This window comes from Stenella coeruleoalba (assembly GCF_951394435.1).
Source record: "Stenella coeruleoalba genome assembly, chromosome: 3".
Classification (NCBI taxonomy): Eukaryota; Metazoa; Chordata; class Mammalia; order Artiodactyla; family Delphinidae; genus Stenella; species Stenella coeruleoalba.
In genome coordinates, this window is record NC_137148.1 from 125,696,986 (window position 1) to 125,722,389 (window position 25,404).

General features: G+C 42.8%; 1 protein-coding gene across 3 annotated transcripts in view; it reads left to right on the forward strand.

Moving 5' to 3' along the window:
- Nucleotides 1–847: 847 nt before the first annotated feature.
- HMGXB3 (HMG-box containing 3) overlaps nt 848–25,404 on the forward strand; it is a gene marked incomplete at its 3' end in the record, with an annotated part of 58,325 nt that continues 33,768 nt past the window's right edge. For 2 of the 3 annotated variants that reach the window (XM_079917724.1, XM_079917725.1), the window contains exons 1-9: nt 848–1,845; nt 4,504–4,642; nt 5,524–5,698; nt 9,273–9,770; nt 10,916–11,014; nt 16,918–17,049; nt 21,158–21,576; nt 24,307–24,482; nt 24,620–24,717. In XM_079917724.1, coding sequence (XP_079773850.1) covers nt 4,506–4,642; nt 5,524–5,698; nt 9,273–9,770; nt 10,916–11,014; nt 16,918–17,049; nt 21,158–21,576; nt 24,307–24,482; nt 24,620–24,717 — 1,734 coding nt within the window. In that variant the 5' untranslated portion in view covers nt 848–1,845; nt 4,504–4,505. The remainder of the gene's footprint in view (nt 1,846–4,503; nt 4,643–5,523; nt 5,699–9,272; nt 9,771–10,915; nt 11,015–16,917; nt 17,050–21,157; nt 21,577–24,306; nt 24,483–24,619; nt 24,718–25,404) is intronic. The other variant, XM_079917726.1, reaches the window with a different exon arrangement.

Consider the following 25,404-nt stretch of genomic DNA (forward strand, 5'->3'; position numbering starts at 1 on the left):
TGCAACAAGAAGCTCCTGGAGGATTTTAAGCAAGGAGAAAGATGACTGCTGTGTGAAGAATGGAATGGAAGGGTGTCAGAGAAAAAGAAAGAGACTAGTTAGGAGGCTGTTGCCGGAGTCCAGATGTGAGATAATGGTGGCTTGGATAGAGTAATAGTGAAGATGGTAAGAAGTAGTCAGTTTGGGACTATGTTTTTGCGGATCTTGCTGATGGACTGGATGTGAGGTGCAAGAGGAGTCAAGGATAATTCCCAGATTTCTGGCTTGAGCACTGAGCAATTGAGTGGATGGTGATGCCATTTACTGAAATGAGAACCAATTATTGGTCCTTTGTAATCATAATTTGTTACTTTCCATGCTTAATATCGCTTACATGTGGTGGGACTGGGATTCAATCCCGAGGAGGCTCAGCACAAAGCTAGCATTCTGAACACCACAGAGTGCTATATAGCTTGTTCTGGGAACAACCAGTACTGAGAAGAGATGTGGAAAGAATGAATCAAGAGCCAAACCAAAGTCTTGTAGGTCGAGATAAGTTTGAATTTTATTCTAAGTAAACAAGAGGACACTGGAGGGTCTTAAGCAGAGAGTGACCTAATCAGGCTTACAGTGCAAAAAGATCAATTTGCGTGTTGTGGCGAATAGATTGTAGAGGGAAAAGAGAGGAGATGGGAAGAAATTGCCCCAGTCCAGGCAGGAGATGACGGTGACTAGGAGAAGACTGGTGACGGTGGTAGATGGAGAAAAGTAGGCAGATTGGAAATGCACTTGCAAGGTAGTGAGGGTGAGGGGACTTGTACGAATGTGGCACCATCTGTGACATTGGCGGGAAGGGACAAGACAATCCTTATCTGATTCCAGAGCCTCTCCACATGGTCATTCAGCTCCGTTTGAATCACTCACTACCATTACTGAGTGTGGGACGGTGGGAGAGACGGATTGAGGGCAGATTACTGGGGTGAGGAGGACGTCTTCATGCGGCACTAAGAAGAACCCTGTCCTGAACAAGCCGGGACAGAGTGAAGAGGACTGGGGGCAGGCCTTGAACTCCGTGCTGGGAGGGTGGTGCTCGGGCTCTGCTGGCCAGACGTGGCTTTGACAAGCGAGGCGGAGCCTCGACCCCTCACGTTCGCCACAGCCCCGCCCTATTTACCTGAACGCCCTACGGCAACGCCCGGGGGCTGAGGGCGCCCACCGTGGGCGGCCGCAGCTTCCTCCTCCTCCCGGAACCTCTAGCCGGAAGTAGTCCGTCCGCCTTAGCGGCCCCCTTCTAAGTCTCTAAGCAGTTTCTAGGGGCCCGCCCCTCAGCCCGGGCTGGACTGTTGCGCCTGCGCAAGGGGTCGCAAGCAGTCACGCGCAGCCGGCCGCTTCCGGCGCGCCGCGAGGGCAGCCGGGACGGGTTTTCCTAGCGATCCGAGGTGTGCTGCTGCTGCTGCTGCTGAACCGGTGCCGCGGCGACGCCCGTGTGCCTGCTGTCTTCCTCGGGCTCCCCGGGGCCTGACCCCCGGGGCTCTCGGCAGGCGTCGGTGAAGAGCCTGCAGAGAGAACCTGCGCTCCCACACCCGCCCTCTACAACCCCATATCACGACTCCGAGGAAGGGGAGAGAGAGGGGCTGTCGCGACTCCGTGCCGTGTGTCGCCGGGCGGGGCCGCGGGGCCGGGGCTCCTCTAGCCCCCGGGATGCGCGCGCGAGTCCTCGTCTCCACTTCCTTGTTGCCACTGCCACGACTGGAGCCGCCTCTCTCCGACAGCGGGGAGCGCGAGTGCGCTGGCCAGCCCCCCCGTCGAGCCCCCTGGCCGGGCGCCTCCGGGAATGTGAGCCGCGCGGCTTGCACGCTTCTCCGGGTAAGTCCCACCTTCGAGCGCCGCGCCGCACCGCACCGGCTGGGCGCCCACGAGCTGGGAGCTGCGGCTCTCTGAGCCTTGTTGCCTCTTCTACGAAGTAGGAGTAGTGAGCCTTAGTTTCTACCTCCCGCATTCGGTACCTTTGGGACATCTAAGGCCCGTAGGCCGACCATGGCCGACTGCTGAGCTGTCAGAAGCCATTTAATGAGGTTCCGAGGAGGATCTGATAGGACGGTGAAAGCGTGTCACAGATTTCAAGTACTGCCTTACTTCTCTTTTACAGATGAGAAAACTGAGGCTTAGAGAGAGTAAGTAGATTGCTCAAGGTCATAGAGCTCTGTGCGCGTCCTGTTAAAATGCGTAACTTAAATTTAGTACCCTGATTTTCTGCCCTCCAGAGCCCTTGGTTTTAACCTTTATATTATCGTGCCTTTTTTTTTTTTTTTTTTTTTTGCATTGCTGTACTGAGGCCTAGGATCTGAAAATACTCTTGGACCCAGGCTTAAACCGGGCTACTCAAACAAGCCAAAACTCAGTCTCTTCTTGCCCCTACCCCAATATGATTGTAATGATTTTGTTTTGTTCTGGGTGCTAAAACCCTGTATGTCATTCTTTACAGAAGCTCTCCTGCAGTATTGCTTTTCTCTGCAAGACTCAAGGGCTGAGAAGTCAATTATGAAAGGCAAAAAAAGCACATCCCCACATAGCCTTGATTTGAACCCTAGCATCCCTTACCCAATGAAGGCACTGGCCTATCTCTTACCGAGCCAAGTTGTGGGTTATGTTCTCCAGAGTTGCACTATAACAGAATGCAGTGGGGTTCTTTTGTTGTTGTTTTTGTTTTGTTTTCCAATGGGAAGGGAAATCATTTAGACATGGTACAGAACTAGAAAGAACCTTAGGAATAACGTGTTCTTAGCCTCAGGTATATCTTTGAAATTATAGGTGAAACACCTGTCTGCATTTTCTGGGAGAGGGTTTTTCCTGCTTTACAACATTCTCAAAGGGATTCTTGCCTCTCAAAAAGTTAGGAGCCACTGATTTCAGCCTCTTCAGTCTCACTTGAGGAACAATTGAAATTTAGGGAGGGGAATAGACTTATCTGAGATCGCATGGTTAGAATTTAGACTTGGATCCTGGTCTCTTGACTCAACACACAGTGCTTTTTTTCTCATTATACTTTATCAGATACCTCATCATTTGTGGAGTGAGTTCTAAATGAGATGTGAGTAGGCCTTGTAATACACTTATCAGTTCTGTATTTACTTACACAGCTCCTTCTTCCCAGAATCCTAAATTATCTTCTGACAGATTTCCCAGAGCAACTATATTATTTCTCTCTCATAAAATTCAAGTGGTTTTTGGGAGCCTTTCTCCATCCAAGGATTGAGTCTGTGGGTAAAACTCCAGCTTAGCGTGTGGCCACAAATAAACGAACTCTTCTTGAACCCAAGGATTGAGTCTGTGGGTAAAACTCCAACTTAGAATGTGGCCACAAATAAACTAACTCTTCTTGAACTAGTCATTGAATTTTTTTAATGCCTTCCTTTCCCTAGGAAAAGCTATTAGTAGGTTTTCTGTTTCTTAGGCCAGTGCTAGAGAGTTAATATCAGTCTGTCAGATTACTGTTTAGACCTGAGCTGTTCAGTACCGTAGTTGCTAACCATGTGTGGTTATTTAAACCAATTACAATTAAATAAAATGAAATCAATTGAGTTCTTCAATCACACAAGCCATATTTCAGGTGCTCAGTAGCCATAAGTAGCTACAGTATTGGAGCAGCACAGATGAAGAACATTTCTGTCATCACAAAAAGTGTTTTGAACAGTGCTGGTTTAGAGGGTTGTGGGTGGAGATGGGAGCAGTATAGTATAATGGAAGAAGGCTCACAGTTGGATTTTTGAACTAAAAAATCTGCCTTTCAAGTTCCTGGGTGTGGTGGCCTTGGGCAGGTCGTTAAGCATCTCAGGCAGAGATGATTCATCTTTAATAATGAACCCTTTTTGTATAGCACTATTCTCAAATGGAGTTATGTCCTTGAGCCTTATCACTATAAGTGTGGTAAGGTGGGTGAGACATCTCTTGTTAATGTGTGAGAGAACTGAACCTAAAGCAGCTAGAGGACCTGCCCAAAGTCATACAAACTGGCAGAATGTAAAGAAACTTGCTACATATTGGCACTTAACACGTTTGAATGAATGAGTGAATCAGTGAAGCATTTTGCTTAAGGTGATGCCATGAGGGAGTGTCCAGAACTGACTCCTGGCCAAGTATTTACCTGTTACCATATGGAATTCTTATAATGTGGGGCTAATCTTTGAGTTGAAGGATTACTGAGCATCCCATGAGTGAGTAAAAGTGAAAGGGCTCTCTAAGCTAGTGATTCCAGGTTTGCCTAGTCAGAGGACTCACCAGGTGCACGTGTTAAGCACATGGATTGCCACACCCTTTAGTGATTCTGATTCAGAAGGGCTGAGGTGGAACCCTGGAATCTGAATGTTTAGTAGGTTCCCCAGGTGCTTCTTAGGATCCATCTGATGAGTTTGGCAAGTGACTGAGTCTTAAGGCCCTGGCAGAGATAAGGATCATTGGATCAGGAGGCCGCTCTCCCCTTTAGGGTAGGTTCTTGAACCTTGTTTATGTTTGACTTTCCTCTAGCCATGGATGCATCATATGATGGTACTGAGGTAACTGTCGTGATGGAGGAAATTGAGGAAGCCTACTGTTACACTTCCCCTGGGCCACCCAAGAAGAAGAAAAAGTATAAAATACATGGAGAAAAGGCCAAGAAACCCAGGTTAGCCAACACATTTTGATAGCTGGCATTTATAAACAGAAGCTGCTTGGAGAGCTGTGTTGAAGAAGACTTCAGCCTGTGTCCAGTTTCACTGAGAGTGCCATGTCATTTGTTGAAGTCTCCTGATGGGCAGTGGGGTTGGGGGGAAACGGTGATTGAGAGTGGGAAGTGGCTGATGGATGCCAGCAGTTGCCATTCCTGTCCAAATCTTGGTCGTGTTTCTAGGCTTTAGCAGGAAATATACATACAAATGGTGGAAGCTCGCTACAAGAGAACCACTGTATTTATTATTAATGCCATTGTTATTTAAATATTTAATTAGGACATCAATAAAAATTTGGAATTACAAATAGCGCCAATGATATCTATTAAGAATATCCAAATTGCAGCTCTAAGCTCCCCCTTAACTGTGAACACTCCAGACTTCTTGCTGAGGCTCCCAGCACTGGGTCACTTTGATAGTTCTGCTTGCTTCCCTCCCTCAGCCTTGGCGAGGTGCTGTTGACCAGTGAGATGACCAAAGGCTGTGTAGAAGAGTAGGGTGTGAGTGATAATTAGTTCTCTAATTAACCTTTTCCTGAAAGTGGAATGACGGGACACCTTTATCTATCTTTGCCCATGTTGGGATTTAAGCCCTGCCGAAAATGTGGTCATGGAAAAGTAGACCAGACAAGCCTTTGCTTCCACGTTTCTGGAGGGAGAAACCTCCCCCTGTTCACCCTTTGGGGGTGTTATTTAAATGTTTCTTTGCTTCAGTCTCTATTTAGAGAAATGCTTTTGAAATGAAAAGCTAGGTTTTGTATTTAGCTCTTCACTACTCAAACATTGTAGTATTTACTGGTTGAGTGAGGGAAAACCTTAAGAAGTCCTTGCTTCCTCAGGTCTGCTTACCTTCTGTACTATTATGACATCTACCTGAAAGTGCAGCAGGAGCTCCCCCACCTCCCTCAATCTGAGATCAATAAGAAGATTAGTGAGAGTTGGAGGCTTCTCAGTGTGGCCGAGAGGAGTTACTACTTGGAGAAAGCCAAACTAGAGAAAGAAGGTTTGGATCCTGTAAGTAATTTTTTTTTCCTCTTCTTCAGCTAATACCTCCATTGCCTTAGTGGTGAGGCTTTGGGGAGTCCAACCCCCTGTTCTCCGGTTTCCTTCTCTCTTCTTAGGAAAACTTTGAGTTGAGTCATTTTTACCTTTCTTGAGTCTGATATTGTCTGCTTCTTTTTTTTTTTTGGCTTCGCTGCGTGGGTTGGGGGATCTCAGTTCCCTGACCAGGTACCAGGTATTGAACCCAGGCCATGGCAGCGTGCCAAGTCATAAACACTGGACTGCCAGGGAACTCCCTGTCTGTTTCCATTTCGGTCATGCCCTGCACTCTCTACTCTTTGCTTGCAGCAGTACATGATCTCCAGTGAGCCTTAGGTTCCTTTTCTGAATTTTAGCAAAACTTGGAGCCACTTGTCCTTGTGGGTAGTTAGCGTTATTTTTCTTTTATAGAGTAGCTTCTACAGGCATTTTCCCTACACCATGTTTCATGTTATCTGTTGAGTGTAAGTATAATTAATTTGTGTTGTGCTCACCACTGTCAGTTATAACGTAATCAGCAATTAGGCTTGCAAGTTTAGAGGTAGACACAGCTGCTTTATTTAAGGCAACGTTCTTTTGTTACCACTGGTTACTGGTGGTATTGAACTGTGCTAGAAGGAAAAGTGGAAGGCTAAAGGTGAAATTGATGGAGGACATTGAGCCTTTGAGTGCTTGGATTAAAGAATAAGCAAGGAAGCACTTAGGTTTGTGTCTGTCAGCCATTTTGTTATTTCTAGTTCACAGGAATAAAATGGACTGACAACTGTTAACACTGCTGTTTTTTTTTTAATTTATTAATTTAATTAATTTATTTATGGCTGTGTGGGGTCTTCGTTGCTGCGTGCAGGCTTTCTCTAGTTGTGGCGAGTGGGGGCTACTCTTCGTTGCGGTGCGCGGGCTTCTCATTGCAGTGGCTTCTCTTGTTGCAGAGCACGGACTCTAGTCAAGTGGGCTTCGGTAGTTGTGGCACGCAGGTTCTAGAGCGCAGGCTCAGTAGTTGTGGCTCCCGGGCTTCGTTGCTCTGCGGCATGTGGGATCTTCCCAGACCAGGACTCTAACCCATCCGAATTGGCATGCGGATTCTTAACCACTGTACCACCAGGGAAGCCCTGCTGTTTTTTTTTTTTAACTGAAATTCCTGCAGGAAAAATAACCTTGTTATTGCAAGCTGAAACCTTTTAACCTTAACTTCTTTTTTTTTTCAATTGAAACAATTGTCTCTAACTTCTTTTTTTATAATGAAGAGCAAAGGTTCTTCAGGAATGCAACAGCTATGTTATAGCAGAATGGGTTGTATTTCCTTTAGTGGAGCCCATCTGCCACTGATTATGCCATTTAGATTATTTTGTCCTTGTTGGCTTGGCATTTACCTTCTTGGAAGAGCTTTGTGTTACGTACAGTCTTGGAGATGCCACTCTGTACTTCTCCTCTAGATGATTTGTTTGTAAACTGTGAGTCTAGGAAACAATCCCTGTGGAGAGGGGGAGGCGGAGTCAAGGAAAGGTACACATATTTTTTTTGGTTTCTCCCTTATAAGGTCACAAACTTTTTGCCCATGATATAAGAAAATTTTACCTAATCTTGGAGTGATATGGTTTTTAAAACCAGACACTAATATAGGTCCTTATTAAGGCTTTTTTAAAAAAAATTAAGTAGATCATCTACAATGATTTTTCCTTATCCATATGTAAATTTATATCTACCATCATCTCTACCAATACCCCCAAGATCATTAATAGACTAGCTCTAATATTAACTAGCTGTAACCTTGGAAGAATCACTTAACCTTTGAGTCCTGCTTTCCTCATTTGTAAAATGGGGATAATAGTATCTATTCACAATGTTTAAAATGGACAATGTAAAACACCTAGCTGAGTTCTGACTTGGTGAGTAAATAACACTCTTGAGTAGATTAAATGTCCAGTGACCATATAATAAGAAAAGGTGGCATTTAATGAGCATCTGGAATGTACCAAGACAGGCTTTATATGCTGTTTGGCCTCTCCCTGATTACCTGGTGTACAGGTGGGACCCTCCTGCCTGCATACTTAGGGAGCCTGTCAGAGGCCTTGGGGCAGGCTGTCTCCTTGGCAGCCCTTCAGGTCTCCTGCCAAGTGGCTGGGCCTATGGTTCCAGTGTCATTCCTTACAGTCTGTAAGATGACTGCCATTCATGCTGCCCTGGTTTCTTGTGCTTGGACTTGTTGATTAAGTCCAGACCAACCTATGTATTTGCCACCATTTAGTCTTGTTCTCTTGACCTGTCTGCTTCAAAGCGTGACTTGAGAATATCATTTCTTCATTATCTCTCCGGTAAAGGCTCCATAAAGGATTTGGACAGTCTGCTTTCATGTTTCATCTCAGTGCTTCTTTTAACTTTCATCTCTGACTGCTTCCTTTGTACCCTAAGTAGTCTCATTGACTTCTTGCTTTTGATTTATTTAAGGATCCTTTTGTAATTGACTTAGCTCCTTTTAAATGATGCTTCTGAAATTATTTTTTGGTCTGTTTAATTTCAGTTCTCACTTATCTGTTCATTTTGAACTTTTCTATCTTCCTCATTGGGTAACTTTCAGTTTAAATTGAAAAAAATAAAAGCACCTTTTTCTTGGTGCCAGTTAGCCATGCAGGGCTGTGCTTCTAGTACCTGGTCTCCTTGCTCCTTAGAAGACCTGGCCTGGAGTCCCACCTTTACTACTTACTAATTATGTGTTTTGGGAAAGTTTATCCTCCTTGAGCTTCAGTGCCCTCATTTGTGAAGTGGGAATAATAATAGTACCTAACTTAGTAGTATTGCTTTAAAAGCCAGGAAATTATTTTCTGAACCTTAAGATCCTAGGTCATTGTTAATATTTATATTCTTCTCCCTCCCCATCACCTCCCAATATATTCAGTGCTTATCAGATAACCACTTCCCTATACACATTCTCTCGTGAAGCCTTCTTATTGATTGATAGCTTTGTGATCTGTTCATTCTCTTCTTTGCAAGTCTGGAAGAAGCCAGTGATATCAGAATCCTTGCTTGCTGCCCTGAGATCCAACATGGCCTGTTGGTTTGTATTTGATGCTTTTAAAGGTTTCACTGAGCATTATACATTCTGGTATCTAAATCTTCAGCTACTTTGGAATCCTAAAGTATCAAAGCTGGAAAGGAACTCATAGATAGCCAGATTCAGCTCCCTCGTTTTACAGATGGGGCAGCAAGGCCAAAAAAAGGGAAAGGATTTGTTTAAGACTATGCCAGACCTGGGATTTCAGCTCACAGTTTAAGATGCCAAGATCAGTGCCCTTTCTCGAATCTAATCCACGTTATCTGTCTCCTATGTGATTGAGTGAGTAAGTTACATTGGCTAAAGTGTGATTCAGATGAAGATGACATTGCTATTGGCAGAGGCTGACCCTGTCTAAGTCTTAGGTCAAGAGAATGGAGTCTTTCTGGTTCCTTTGCAGAAAAAAACGAAGAAAAAAAAGGCTTATAAGTATATATCTATGTGGTCTTATTCCATTTATCTCTGCTTGTCTCCCCGACCTGGCTTTTTCATCCTCAGAACTCTAAACTCTCTGCACTGACCGCTGTGGTTCCGGACATCCCAGGTTTCCGCAAGATCCTCCCTCGCTCAGATTATATCATCATCCCCAAGAGCAGCCTGCAGGAGGAGCGGAGCTGTTCTCAGCTAGAGCTGTGTGTGGCCCAGAACCAAATGTCCCCTAGAGGACCATCCCTTGTGTCCAACACTGCCCTGGAGACAGTGCCCAGCCATGCAGGCATGGCAGAACAATGTCTGGCTGTGGAGGCCTTAGCTGAGGATGTGGGAGCCCTTGCCCAGCCAGGTGCTGTACAGGAGATCACCACCTCAGAGATCCTCGGCCCGGATGTGCTCCTAAATGAGGCTTCCCTGGAGGTAGGGGAGAGCCACCAACCTTACCAGACAAGCCTGGTAATTGAAGAGACCTTAGTGAACGGCTCACCAGACCTCCCCACTGGAAGCCTGGCTGTGCCCCACCCCCAGGTTGGGGAGAGCATGTCAGTGGTAACAGTCATGAGGGTAAGTGACTTTGGTTCTGATGATTTTGCTTTACCTGGGATTGTTAAAAAGGCAGCTAGCACCATGCAGTGTGATTCTGAAATAGTGGTAAGTAAGAATACTGGTGTGGCACTTCTAGTTGGACTGCAGTTCTCTTGAACCTTTTTGTCCCCAGGCTTGGTCCAAGTCCCCAGGCTTCAGTTTCTTAGGCACCCTCACCAACTCCTCTTGCCCAGTATAGCCAACATTTTCTTCACATGAGATAAGGTACGTTAACAGGAGGGATGGGGATGATATTTGGGCTGTCCATGAGTCAGAGCCAGGATCTGTTTGGCTATTAGTATTAGTTAGAATTTCATGTTCCCTTAAGATTGTTTCAGCAAACACAATGGCACCTTGAACTGTTCAGGAGAATTTTTTTAAATAGTCTTGTTGGGCACAGAGTAAGTAGGAAGAAGGAAGTTCTCTTCAGGGCCAGGTTGATGGGACTAATAGCTGAGAAAGAAGAGGGAGGTATCTCCCCAGTGGCTTTCCTGTCATGCCCAGTTGAGGAGAAAGAACAGTGATTTCCGTGATTCCACAGCCTGGTCCCCTGGAAGTGGAGAGTTGGGGAGCTGCCACCATGCTATTACTCCGGGTGCGATGGCATCCTCAAAGAGGTAGTTGTTCTGCTTAGGCTAAGAGGACCAGCATGCGGCGGCCCCTGTGCCCTAGATGGATGAGAGCAGATAGCCCTGCAGAGGATTCTGTGCCAGGCGTAAATCTGTTTTATTACTTGTTGCCGCAGTGCTGTTTATGATGATGAAGCATGCCACTAGTTAAGGCAGATTAATAGGTCGCTAAGAACATTTGACAGGGTCAGAAGAATTGGGTTCTTTCACTAACTGCTTATGTGATCTAGGGGTTCTGAGTCTCTTCAGAACCTCAGTTTTCTCATCTGTAAAATGAGGATAGCACATTCCTTGTGGTACTGGTTTTCTCTGTCTCTGTTCTTAATTAAACTTTTATTTTGAGATAATTATAGATTAATTCATTTTTTTGATGTGCCCGTTGGATAAGCACATTATCTATGGTTATTGGACTTGATTGGTCTTCAGTGTTGTGGATGGTCCTGGGTGTTCTTCACTCCATCTCAATAAAACTTTCTTCTCTCCACGTACCTACAGGATTCCAGTGAGATTAGCTCCTCTGCGCCAGCTGCACAATTCATCATGTTGCCTCTTCCTGCCTACTCGGTTGTGGAGAACCCCACCTCCATCAAACTGGTCAGTGTGTGGGGAGTTCAAGGAGATTAAGGCTCCATAAGAATTCTCTTCCAGGTAGTTTTCTAAAAGTCTTAACAAACTTAGGACATTGGGACTGGCAAAGATCTCAGAGGTTTTTCTGGTTCAGGTATTCTTAACTGGGGGTGAGGGAGTGGGGGAGGGTCTGTGAATGGACCTCCGCAGGAACCTCCTCAAGGAGGTCCAGTTCAACGGACCTCCATGAACTCCTCAAGTTACATACAAACTTTTCTCCTTGAGAGAGTATTTTCCTGGGATAGGTTCCATGGCTTTTATCAAAATTTCTGAAGCAGGGCTTCCCTGGTGGCGCAGTGGTTGAGAGTCCGCCTGCCGTTGCAGGGGACACGGGTTCGTGCCCTGGTCTGGGAAGATCCCACATGCCGCGGAGCGGCTGGGCCCGTGAGCCATGGCCGCTGAGCCTGCGCGTCCAGAGCCTGTGCTCCGCAACGGGAGAGGCCACAGTGGTGAGAGGCCCGGGTACCGCAAAAAATATATATAAATAAAATAAAATTTCTGAAGCATACGTGTTTTAGAAAAATTGAGGGATCACTGATCTAATTCAATCCTGTTATTGTGCAGGTTAGGAAAAAGGTCCAGAGAAGAGAAAGGACTTGTTCTCTCTCTGATTCAAGGCCACTGGGCTGCAAAACAAGGCAGAACGAGGACCCTGGGTCTTTTGATTCTCAAATGTTTTTTCCATCACACACTGCAGCATGTGGGCTGAGATTTATTCCTAAATATCTCATGTTTCTTTATGACATTGTAAATGGTATTTTATTTTTAAAAAAATATTTATCTATTTGGCTGCATTGGGTCTTAGTTGCGGCATGCAGGATCTTTCATTGCAGCACGTGGGCTTCTCTCTAGTACGTGGGCTCTCTAGTTGTGGCCAGTGGGCTCTAGAGTGCCCGGGCTTAGTTGCCCCACGGCATGTGGGATCTTAGTTCCCCGACCAGGGATCGAACCCACGTTCCCTGCATTGTAAGGGGGATTCTTAACCACTGGACCACTAGGGAAGTCCCTGTAAATGGTATTTTAAAACTATTTTCAATTTCTAATAGTTCACTGCTAGTATATAGTAATACAATTGATTTTTTCCTTATTAAACTTGTGTGCTGCAACTTTGCTAATAAACTCATGTATTCTGCTAGCCTTTTCGTAGATTCTATTGCATTTTTAACATAGATGGCAGTGTTGTCTGCTAATAGTTTCATTTCTTCTTTTCTGATATGGATTCCTTATTTCTTTTTCTTGTCTTATGGTTTTGTTGAGGACCTCTCCAGTACAGCGTTGAATAGAAGTGGTTAGAGCCAATATCTGTGTTTTATGCGTCGTCTTAGGGGGAAGGTATTCAGTCTTTCATCATTAGGTTTAATATTGGCTGTAGGTTTTTCAGAGATACCCTTATCATGTTTAGGAAGTTACTTTTGCTGGGAGCTTTTATCAGGAATGGATGTTGGATTTTTCAGATTTTTTGTGTGTCTTTTGAGATGGTGGATTTTGTCAAAATTTTTCGTGTGGTTTTTTTTTCTTTTTTAGTTTGTTAATGTGATTAATATGATTTTTCAAATGTTAAATCAACTCTGTGTTCCTGGGATAAACTCCACTTGGCAATGATGTATTATCCTTTTAATATATTATTGGATTTGATTTGATAACATTTTGTTCAGAATTTCTGTATCTATATTCACGAGGGATATTATTGGTCTCTAATTTTCTTGTACAGTGTTTGTCTTGTTTTAGTATCAAGGTAGTGCTTACCTCATGGAATGAATTGTGAAATATTTTCTGCTTTTCCAATTGTTTTTGGAAGAGTTTTGTGTAGTACTGGCATTATTTCTTCCTTAAATGTTTGGTTAGAATTACCAGTGAACTTATCTGGGCCTGGAGATTTCTTTGTGGGAAAGTTTATAATGGCAAGTCCGATTTTTAAAATATATATAGGACTATTCAGATTATCTATTTTTGAGTGAGCTTTGATAGTTTGTCTTTCAGGGAATTTGTCCATTTCATCCGAATTCTCAAATTTATTGACATAAAATTGTTCAAAACATTCCCTTATTCTTCTTTTAAAAAGCTGTGGTAAAATATACATAACATGAAGTTAACCATTTTAATCAATTTTAAGTGTACAATTCAAGTGCTGTTAAATGTATTTACAATGTTGTGCAATCATTACCATTAACCATTTTCAGAACTTTTTCATCTTCCCAAACAGAAACTCTGTATCTATTAAATAGTTACTCCCCATTCCCCACCCCACCTGTTTCCACCCCAAGCCCTGGTAATTGCTATTTTACTTTCTGTCTTAGTATTTGTGTGTTCTAGGTACCTCAAATAAGTGGAATCATGCAAATATTTCCTTTTTGGTCTGACTTTTTCACTTAGCATAATGTTTTCAGGTTCATCTATCTTGTAGCATGTATCAGAATTTCACTCCTTTTTATGGCTGAATAATATTCCATTGCATGTGTATACTATATTTTTTTTATCTATTCATAAACATTGATGGACATTTGGTGTGTTTCTACGTTTTGACTGTTGTGAACAGTGCTACTATGAGCTTTGGTGTACAAATGTCTGAGTCCCTGCTTTCAGTTCTTTTGGGTATATACCTCAAGAGTACAATTGCTGGATCATGTGGTAATTCTATGTTTAAAGTTTTGTGGAATTTTTATCCTTTTAATATCTATAGAATTTGTAGTGAGTTTACTTTCCATTACTGATACTGGTAATTTGGGTCTTCTTTCTTTTTTCCTGATAAGCTTGGCTAGAGGTTACTGATTTTATTGCTCTCAGAGAACAAGGTTTTGGTTTCATTGATTTTCTCTATTGTTTTTCTGCTTTCTGTTTTACTCATTTCTATCATTCTTCTGCTTACTTTGGGTTTAATTTGGTCTTTTCTAGTTTCTTAGGGTAGAAGCTGAGGTCATTGATTTGAGAGCTTCTCTTGTAATATAGCTGCTTAGTGCTTCATTTCCCTCTAAGCACTGCTTTAGTGGCATCCCCCCCAAATTTTTTTTTAATAAATTTATTTTATTTATTTATTTTTGGTTGTATTGGGTCTTTGTTGCTGCGTGGGGCTTCCTCTAGTTGCAGGGAGCAGGGGCTACTCTTCACTGTGGTGCGCAGACTTCTCATTGCGGTGGCTTCCCTTGTTGCGGAGCATAGGCTCTAGGTGTGCGGGTTTCAGTAGTTGTGGCACACAGGTTCAGTAGTTGTGGCTTGTGACTCTAGAGTGCAGGCTGAGCAGTTGCGGCTCATGGGCTTAGTTGCTCGGCAGCATGTGGGATCTTCCCGGACCAGGGCTTGAACCTGTGTCCCCTGCATTGGCAGGCAAATTCTTAACCACTGTGCCACTAGGGAAGCCCATCCCACAAATTTTGATACGGTGCAGTTTTCATTTTCATTCAGTTCAAAGTATTTTCTAACTTACTTCTTTAACCCATGAGTTACTTAATTATTTTCCAGATATTTGGGATTTTCCAGGTGTCTGTCTTTATCAATTTCTGATTTGATTCCATTGTGGTTAGAACTTTGTATTTTATAAGGCCTGAATCCTTTTAAATTGATTGCAGTTTATTTTATGGCTCAGAATATGGATTGTCTTGATAAATGTTCTATGTGCACTTGAAAAGAATATGTATTCCTGCTGTTGGGTGGAGTGTTCTATACATTTCAGATTAGATTGAGTTGATTGATAGTGTTCCTTATTGATTTTGTATCCTTCCTGATTTTCTGTCTACTGTTTCTGTCAATTATTGAGAGAAAGCATCCATCTGTCATTGTAGATTTATCTGTTTCTTTTTGCAGTTCTATTAGTTTTTGTGTCATGTATTTTGACTGTTATTATGTACACAAACATTGAGGATTGTTACGTCTTCTGGATAAACTGAATGCTTCTTCATTATGAAATGACCTTTATCTCTGGCAGTATTCTTGCCTATGAAATCTACTTAGTTCTGATATCAACCTTTCTTTTGATTATTGTTATTAGCAACGTATATCTTTTTCCATCCTTTGACCTGTTTGTACCTTTGTATTTCTACTGTACCTTTTTTGGTAGGCAGCATATAGTTTGGCTCTAAGAGCAAGACCTATCTGATGATCTCTGCCTTTTAATTATAGTATTTAGGCTGTATGTATTTAATGTGATTATTAATGTGGTTTGGTTTAAATCAGTCCTCTTACTATTTGTTGTTATTGTTTTGGTCCTATCTGTTTTGTTGTACTTTCTTTTGAAATAATTAAGTATATTTTATGAATCCATTCTATCTCCTTTGTTGGCCTATGAGCTATTAACTTTGTCTTGGTTATTGTATTGGTTTCTTTTAGGATTAATAGTACATAGCTTTAACTTGTCACAATCTGTCTTATCCTCTAAAACCCCTGCTGTGGATAAACAATACTTTCTTCGATAAGAAAGTTGTAATAAACTAATTATTTTTCCTGAGCCTTTCCTGTTCTGGAAATTTGTATTCTTTCATGGTTTAATAAGTGTCAGCCAGGCTCTTCTAGAAATACTTAAGAAGGCAGCATCAGCCTTGAACACTAGCATTATTTCCTAAAGTCATTTCTATAAGTTGCTGTTCAGGAGTATTTCCAAATTCATGGTAATTTATTTATAGCACTAACTTTGCTCTGAGGGTGTATTCAGAATGAATATTCCACGTGGGGCCACAGTCTGAGAAAAGATAAGATATAATGTTTTACCCATTAATGATAGTCTCACAAACTTTTTGCTCCTCAGGATATATCCATTAAGCAGAAAGGGCAGGTGATTTTACAGAAGAGGAAACCAAGGGCCCAAGAGCTAAGATGACTTACCCCCAGCTCATTCAGTATGTCAGTGACAAAATTGGAACCCAAACCCTGGTCTCTTTCCTTGGTGCCACACAACTTCACACTCATCTTTGACCTGCTATCACTGTCATAATCACCTTTTCCTTAGGTGTTCTGGCCAGAGGTAGCCTAGAGGCAGCTTGGTGTTTCCCAAGGGAAGTTTTTGCTTTCTGGCCAGGCTAGGGAGGTTGGGATTAGTAGCTGAGTAAACCATAAGCGACAGAACAAATCTGACAGGGAAGTGTTTTCTTTCCAGCATTAATCAAGAAATGGAGTGTGGCTAATTTCTATTTGTAGCTGAAATGTAATACATTCTGTTCAAAGGGAAATCATCGGAGATGGTGCAAGCCAGTGGCTGAATATATTTGTACGCAGATGATCAAATTCTGTGGAGTGTCAGAGGACCTGGTTTCAACTGGAGTTCCCTCTCATTATTTTAGCGACTGGACTGTTTTTTTTATATCTTTGAACCGTAGGTCCTAGGTTCTCTGATTTTTAACTAACAAGAATGAAGAAGCAAATTCTTTGAAGTATTGAGAGCCAGAGGGTGCAGCAGGATGCGTGGAAGTAATCTTGACCAGGAATCAATAAGATCTGTCTTCTAGGTCTAGCTCTGTCCTTGAGTCACTACATGATTTGAGGCAAAGCATTTAAATACTCTGAACCTCAGTAGTAATAATACTTCATAGCATTGCTGAGAACATTAAATGAGATATTGGTAGAGTGTTTAGCACTGTGTGGTACTTTGCTTAATTAATTGCAACTCTTCTTACCTTTATACTTCTGGTACCTAACTCTGTAACCTTGGGCAGCTGTCTTTCTTCATTTGAATTCACTTTCTCCATTTCTAAAAACTGAACTAGTTAGTTGTATCTTAGGACCTTTCCAACTCTGACCTTTTAAGATACCATGAATTGGCTAACCTTCTGCAAGCTGGTATCCTCCTGGCATTGTTGTGGTTATAATGGTCATCAGGATCTGACAGAGATTAGACTGTGGTGTTGATTCTGACTTGCTCTTTTTTATTTGTTTTTTAAACACAGACTACTACGTACACCCGACGGGGCCATGGGACATGCACCAGCCCAGGCTGCTCCTTCACATATGTCACGAGGCACAAACCACCTAAGTGCCCTACCTGTGGTAACTTCCTAGGAGGGAAGTGGATCCCAAAGGTAAAGTTCATTGGCCATCACTGCTTTGGAAACCCCACAAAGTAGGCTTATTATTCCCTTTAAGAACAGATGACTTAAATTAATATTCATTTAATTTTCTGACGACACAAATAAGTCAGTTTCTTTCTTTTTAAAAAGAAAGAATAAAATGTTATCCGTAATCTCATACCATCCAAAGAAAAGCTATTGTTAAGATTTCAGTATATTTTCTTCCAGTCTTTTTCTGTGGATATACAAGTTCTGTATCTTGCCTTTTTTTCCTTTAACATATCATGCCATTAAATATTCTTCAAAAACATTATCTGTAATTGCTTCATAGTTTTCCATGAATGACTACACCATGTTAAATCATTCATTTCTTGTTAGGGTTACATTTTTAACAATCCACCCTCCACACTGACTGCTTAGCTATTCACACGCACAGCGCACCTCTCATTCCCTAGCTCAGAGTCCTTTTAGTTTCATATAGTTCCTATTAAAAGTGGAGGTCTTTAACCCGATATTCAGGTCTCCCATAGCTTAACGTTCCAGATGTATACCTCTGTCTCCAAATAAATGATGCTCAGTAAATAAATGAGCGTCACAGCTGAGCCCCTGTGACGTTCAGTTCAGCACATGTTCGTTACCTGTTGTATGCTGACTACATGAATCATACATACTTGCCACATTTTTGATATAAATTATTTAGGGACAAAAGGACTAGAATAGTCAGGTGGTTTTATAGAGGAGATGGTTTGGAAACATGAGTAGAATTTGGATAGATAGAAGAGGAAAGAAGGCGTTGTTTTTGTGAAAGTAGCTTAGGTTAGGATTGTGTTCGTCATGTGTTTGACTCATGGTCCAAACTCAGTTCTGTAGAGAAAACTTAAATAGCAGCATACTTAAGTTCCTTTGGGCGGTTTCCACAGAACAACTCTCAGAAAATTACTGGATGGTGACTTTTGCCCTCTGGCTGAGTGTTGGAGTTCAGGATAGCACCGATTTCGGAGGCAGAATAGGTTAATAATTAAGAATACAATTCTGGAGTCAGCTTCCTCAGTTCAAACCCTACTTCCCAAGTATTTAGCTTTGTAACCCTGGGCAAGTCATTTTATGTCTCTGTTCTTGATTTAGGCTTCCTTTCATTTGTAAATGGAAGTTAACAATAGTGCCTACCTCATTAGGGTTATTGGAGGGGTCAGATGAAATGATCCATGCGAAGTGGATGGCACATTCCTAGTGTATTAAATATTCAATCCTCAGTAGCGCTTCACTGCTTCCATTGTTGGCAGCAATATAATTAATATTAACAGCAACAGTAGAGACAATTAACATTTCAAGGGGCAGGAAGTACCTAGGGCCTTGTGGAGTTTTTAGTGTGCACTGTGAAGCCATTTCGTTTATTCCTACCCTAATTATTCTCCCAAAATGTACTTCCCCAGCTGCAGTAGGAAGATTGAATTGGATAGTTGTTGGACTCCTCCTTGGTCCTTCTTCACTGATGCACAGCAGGTCTGTCAAATGACCTTATTTCCTGTGCTTTTGCATGAAAGAGTGTAACCGATCCTGTGCCTAGTCTGCTTCAGATTCTGTTTTTACTTTGGTTTTCTTTCCTTTTTCATTTTGTCTTTTTTCCCCCTTTGATTGAATAACTTTTGAGCCATTCTCTTTTTGAGATCAAACTCATGACATGAAAACAATTTTTTTCTTAGCTACTTGTCCTGTCTTTACTTGCTAAGTCAGAATATTCTTCCCAAAGGTTTTTGCAAGAATTACCATGTAAAGAGCAGATACTGTGATTTCTAAATCTCATAGGAACAGAATACCTGAGTGTGAGAAGAAAAAAGGTAACAATGTAGCATCAATGCACTTAAAATTTTAGAGATAAAGGTGACGTTGGTTATCAGCTAGCTCAACTCCCAAATTTCCAGCTAAGGAAAAAGAGATTCAGGAGAAGTGACTGGTTACATTCACATTGCTAATTATGCTGTCGCCTTTTCCACTAAACCATACTTCTCAGGCATTGCTGTGCTGTTTACCTGCAGAATCTTAAGATTTCCTGAGTTCTGATTTTTGAAAGAGCAATTATAAATAGTTTCTAAAAGCTCCAAATGTGTCCGTGCCAGTCAGGAAATGACTCACCTTTTCTTATATTGTTCTGGAGTTCATACTGGCTAAAATTAGCCCAAGAAACGTGGCACAGTTCCCAGTGAGTTGGATGGAACAAAAGATGGTATATAAGGCTCAAGGTATGGTATATAGCTCAAGGCCTCATTACTGTGGGCTCTCTGATAGCAGTAATTGAGGTCTCTGGTCGAGGAACTGGTAGTATTTGCCTTCCATCTTGAAAGAAAGTGACATCTAAAAAGGATAGGCTGAGTTAAGGAAATGTGAGATCACCAGCTGGAGTTTTTTGCTCTGATTGCTTAAATATCCAGTCTTCCTGCAAAGAATTTTTGTCTATAGCCTACTTAGTGGGCAGTGTTCTGCTCAAAGTTCTCATCTCAGGGGTTTAGTTTATCTTGTCTCCTGTTTTTCTGCTGACTCTTCCTTCTTTAGCAGTCAGTAAGCTCAGTACAGTTTACTTGGAATTTTTCTTGTCCTCATGGTTTGTAATTGTGTGTTAGAATCTGAGAATGCTTTACTGGAGATTTCTTAAGGTTGTCTATATTGATTCTTAACCAGAGGCACCGTGTTGCCCAGAGGGACTTCTGAAATGTAAGGGGTTTTTGATAGTCAGTGACTGGGAGATAATACTGAAATTTAATGGCATTGGGCACAGATGCTGAATTTCCTGTGAAGTGCAGGGGGTCCTGCACCTCCACCATGAAGAGCTGGGCCACCCAAAAGGCTATCTTGCTGCTGTTGACAAACACAGAGCTCTCTTATTCCATAATGGGAAATGAGGAATCAGATGAAGCTTGCCTTAGGTGACATAAGCAATTAGGTTGAAGCAGAGCCTAGACAGAGTGCAGCTTTTGTGTTTTGTCTCCTAGTTTATAGTGCCTTTCACTATTCACGTGGAAGGAAAAAACCTTTGAGACCCACCACAGAGATGAACACTTAATTTTTTTTTTTTTTTTTGGCCGTGTTGGGTCTTCGTTGCTGCGTGCAGTCTTTCTCTAGTTGCGGTGAGCGGGGGCTACTCTTCGTTGCAGTGCGCGGGCTTCTTATTGTGGTGGCTTCTCTTGTTGTGGAGTACGGGCTCTAGGCACGTGGGCTTCAGTAGTTGCAGCATGTGGGCTCAGTAGTTGTGGCATGGGGGCCCTAGAGCCCGCGGGCTCTAGCGTGCAAGCTTAGTAGTTGTGGCCCTCGGGCTTAGTTGCTCCGTGGCATGTGGGATCTTCCCAGACCAGGGATTGAACCCGTGTCCCCTGCATTGGCAGGCGGATTCCTAACCACTGCACCACCAGGGAAGTCCACTGTTAAATTTTTTTAAGTGTTCGTGTGTACATATATGTATGTAAACCTCGGGTCTGTCTGAGATAGCAGCAGCTGGTATTTTTAGTGAGTCGGAACCTTTTCTAGCATGTAATTAACGTGTGTGATCTGATTTGACCCAGTGAGAAGTTTGTGGTGTATGTGTAAATCAGCCTTACGCTGACTTTTAGGACTCAACCTGAAAAAATCTGGGAAAAAGATGAGAGTTTTCCCCAGTGGAGTTGCAAGCATTCAGTCTTTGCGACATTGTGACCACATTGTGATTAAGTGAGTCTCATAAAGGGACCACCAAGGTAAACAACCTAATACTTCTAGGCCCAATATGGCAGTATATCAGCCTCTTTGTAGACATAAAGGAGAGGGCCTTGAACAATCAAAGGTCGAGGTAAAACAATGTCAGCATTTGTTCGCTGAAACCTGAAGAAACATGTCGTTAAGAAATTTATTAGAATAGGCTTATCCTAACTCGGACATTGAATGCAGTGGTGAAAGGGAACTGGAATCAGAAGACTTAGGTTCAGGCCAGTTTTATACTTGGGACCTGAAGTCAGCCTCTTCCTTTCTCAGCCTCAGCTTCTTATATGTTGCTCATACATTATTGTTACAAGGGTCAAATGGGAGAATATTTGTAAATGTGTTGTCAACTGTAAAATGCTATATGCATGAAAGGTTTTCTTTTTTTTTCTAGGAAAAGCCAGCCAAAGTCAAAGTGGAACTGACTTCTGGAGTCTCCTCCAAAGGCTCTGTGGTTAAAAGAAATCAGCAGCCTCTCACCTCCGAGCAAAATTCTGCTAAGGAAAACTCTTCCAAACTGACTCTGGAGAACTCAGAAGCTGTAAGCCAGCTCCTAAGTATAGCTCCTCAAAGAGACGTGGGTGAGGAGAATGAGTGGGAGGAAGTGATCATCTCAGATGCCCATGTTTTGGTCAAGGAAACTCCTGGGAATCGTGGTACAGCAGTCATTAAGAAGCCAGTGGTCAAGAGTGGTGTGCAGCGTGAGGTCTCTCTGGGGACAACTGAGAATGACAGTCCTGGACTAGACGTGCCACCACCAGCTGAGGGGACCAGCACCTCCAATTCACTCCCTGCTCCTAAAAAGCCTACAGGGTAACCCAATGTGTTTATTTTTTTCCCCCTATTTTTAAAAACATTTATATATTTATTTATTTATTATTTTTTTGGCTGCGTCAGATCTTAGTTGCGGCACATTGGGATCTTCTGTTGCAGCGTGTGGGCTCTTCGTTGCTGTGCGCTGGCTTCTTTCTAGTTGTGGCGCGTGAGCTCCAGAGCGTGCAGGCTCAGTAGTTGCAGCATGCGAGCTCTCTAGTTGTGGTGCGCAGGCTCCAGAGCACGTGGGCTCTGCAGTTGTGGCATGCGGGCTCTGTAGTTGTGGTGCGTGAGCTTAGTTGCCCCGCGGCATGTGGGAATCTTAGTTCCCTGACCAGGGATCGAACCAGCGTCCCCTGCATTGCAAGATGGATTCTTAACCACTGGACCACCAGGGAAGTCCCCCAATGTGTTTATATATTACAGCATTGTGTTTAGAACAGCAGCTTGCGTAGTGCCCTGTGTTTATTTTGTCCCATATCCTTACAGCATTCCTGAGAGAGATAGCAGAGCCCAATTCATGGTTTGTATTTTAGAGATACAGAAGCTGAGGCCTAGAGACATTTATTTGCCTGTCCTCCTACACTCTGCTGTCTATTCACTGCTGTCCCGTCCCTTATACATCTCTTCTTGTCAGTCTCCCTAAAGCAGTTATTACAGAGTCTTGTTGGTACAGGCTGTGGGCAATGTTACAAACCTAGTGTCCAATTCTGGATATTGCATTTGAAAAGAGAAGCCTTATTAGGGCATCTTTATATAATAAAGATTCCTGTCCTCGTGGTCAGAGAACTAAATTCTGGTTGTGACTCTGTCCAGGGCTTCTGTTTGACCGTGGGCATAGTCACTTCATACCCATTTTCCCCTCTGAAAAATCTTGAGTTGGGTGTTATAAAAAAGAATCGTATCCTCAATGGCTGACCACACAGCCTGAAAAAGGTTGTGTGTAAAGCTTGCAGCCCAGTGCCTTGCAGATAGGAGAGGTCTGTAAGTGTGGGCTGTTTTTCCTCCCTTCCTTGAAGGCTTTCTCACCTTAGAGGCTTGACTGAATTCTCCATGTATGTAGCTCCTTTACAGAGGCAGCTATGGTCTTAAAATGGAAGGCTCTTTTTTGTTTATATCATTGGTTCTCAAAGGGGAGCAGTACCCCAGGGGACATTGTGGCAATGTTTGGAGACATGTTTGGTTGATACCACTGGGGAGGGAGTGCTACTGTCATCAAGTGGGTAGAGGCCACAGGATGCTGCTAAACATCCTACAATGCACAGGACAGCCTCTTGCAACAGAGAATTATTTGGCCCAAAATGTTAGTAGTGCCAAGGTTTAGAAATTCTGGTTTATATTATTACGAGTAAAAAAACTTTTATTGTTGAATAGAAAATATATTCACATAGTTCAGACTGAAAAAGTGTAAGGAATATATACTGAAACAAATCTCCTTTCAGTCCCGTCCTTGGGTGCTCCATTCCCATTTCCCAGAGACAATATTCCCAACTTTCTGTGTTTGGGGGGATAATTTTAAGTATATGCAAACAAATAGGAGTGTATGTGTGTTTATAATTAATATCGTTAAATTTTAGAAGTCAAGATGTCGAAGTATGTATGTCACGCTACCATTTGTGTAAAGAAAGGTAGGGAAAAAATACATGTGTGTACACACACATATATATATACATGTACATAGTTGACTTTTGAATAGACATGGACTTGAACTGCGTGGGTCCACTTACACGTGGATTTTTTTCAGTATGTATGTACTACAGTACTACATGGTGTGCAGTTGGTTGAATCTGCCAGATGTGGAACCCTGGATATGGAGGGCTGTGAAGTTATCAGTGGACTTTTGACTCTGTGGGGGTCAGTGCCCCTAATACGTGCTGTTCAAGGTCAGCTGTGTGTGTGCGTGTGTGTGTGATATATATTTTTCCCCCCACCTTTCTTTTTTTTTTTTTTTTTTTTTTTTGCAGTACATGGGCCTCTCCCATTGCGGAGCACAGGCTCCAGACGCGCAGGCTCAGCGGCCATGGGTCACAGGCCCAGCCGCTCCGCGGCATGTAGGATCTTCCCAGACCGGGGCATGAACCGGCGTCCCCCGCATCGGCAGGCAGACTCCCAACCACTGCGCCACCAGGGAAGCCCCCCCCACCTTTCTTTACACAAATGGTAGCATAACATACATACTTTGACATCTTGTCTTTTAAAATTTAACAGTATACTTTGAGATGGTTCCGTGTCCTTAGAGAATGAAGCTGTGCACTTTGGGGCAGGTGAAGCACTTTAGCAAATGTGTATTGAGGCCTTCTATGGGCAGACTTTATGCTCAACACTGGAGCTACAAAGATGAAGAAAACATGAACCTTGTTCCCCAGGGTCTCTCAGCCGCCCTCATGTGGGAGACTGATACACTTTAAATACTTGGGCTGATTAGAGGCAGATTAGATGTTATAACTACAGTAGCTATTGATATCCCTCACTGTAGGCACTGTTTTGCACTTTTTTATCTTTATAATGACCCCATGAAATACATGTAATTGCATATTACAAACGAGGTAAACAGAAGAGTAAGATTTCTTGCCCAGGGTTACACAGCTATTTAATGGTTTAATTAATGTCTAAAGCCTGACAGTTTAACCAGGACATTATTCTAATAAAGTGATATCTGAAGATTGCACTTCGGTTTTCTTCCCCCTGGTCTGGAATTTCTAGGAGAGCTCCCTTCTTGTTTTTTTTCAGAGTTGACCTGCTTATTCCTGTGCCCAGAGCCCCAGAGCTTAAAGGCAGAGCACGGGGCAAGCCCTCGTTACTGGCTGCAGCAAGACCCATGAGAGCAATTCTTCCAGCCCCAGCTAACGTGGGTCGAGGCAGCAGCATGGGACTGCCCAGGGCCAGGCAGGCCTTTCCCCTGAGTGGTAAGGTCTGGGACAGACTCGGGAGGAGGGACTCTCTAAAGGGAAGGGGACAGGAGTGGGGGTTGAGCATGGAGATGAGAGACTTAGGGAGACTCTGAATGCACTTAAGTCACCAGTCTGGCTCCTGGTTGTTTCAGATAAGACTCCCTCTGTGAGGACTTGTGGCCTGAAGCCAAGCACGCTGAAGCAGCTGGGCCAGCCCATCCAACAGCCATCTAGCACTGGTGAGGTGAAGGTAAGACCCTTTCCGCAGAGGGGGAGCCATCTGTTGGGGGGGCGGCTGACAGCTCCGAGAACAGGACTTCCATTGAGTGTCTCAAAGCCATAGGCAAAAAGCCTATTCTTAACACTGGTAGAACTGTGGGAGGAGGGTTAGCATGAATGAGTTATCTGTTTTTTAATTAGTTTCTTTTTCTGGTTATAAAAATGAATGCATGTTTTAAAATTTTTATTTAGAAATAATTAAAACAAGAAAACTTGCAAGAGTAAAAGTAGTACAAAGAGCACCCATGTACTCTTTACCTAGTTACCTGTTGTTAACATATTAGCCCATTTTGCATTATCATTTGTGCTCATTTGTCTTCCCCATTGTGTGTGTGTGTATATATGTATGTTTAAAATACACATAATTTAAAGGTAACATGGCCTTTTACTCTTTAATGCTTCAGTGTGTATTTCCTAAGACTAGAGATATTCTGTTACTGAAACATTGATACTTTATCATTTGTATTCCAGTTTCGTCGGTTTTACCCAGTTGTGTCCTTTATAGCATTTTCTACGTTAGAACAGGATCCGATCTAGGCTTATATGCTGCATTTAGTTGTCATGTCTTTTTAGAAAAAATGAATGCATGGTTGTTATAGAAAATAAAGAAAATTCAGGTAAGGCAGAAAGAAAATAAGTCTCTTCTGATCCTGCCACC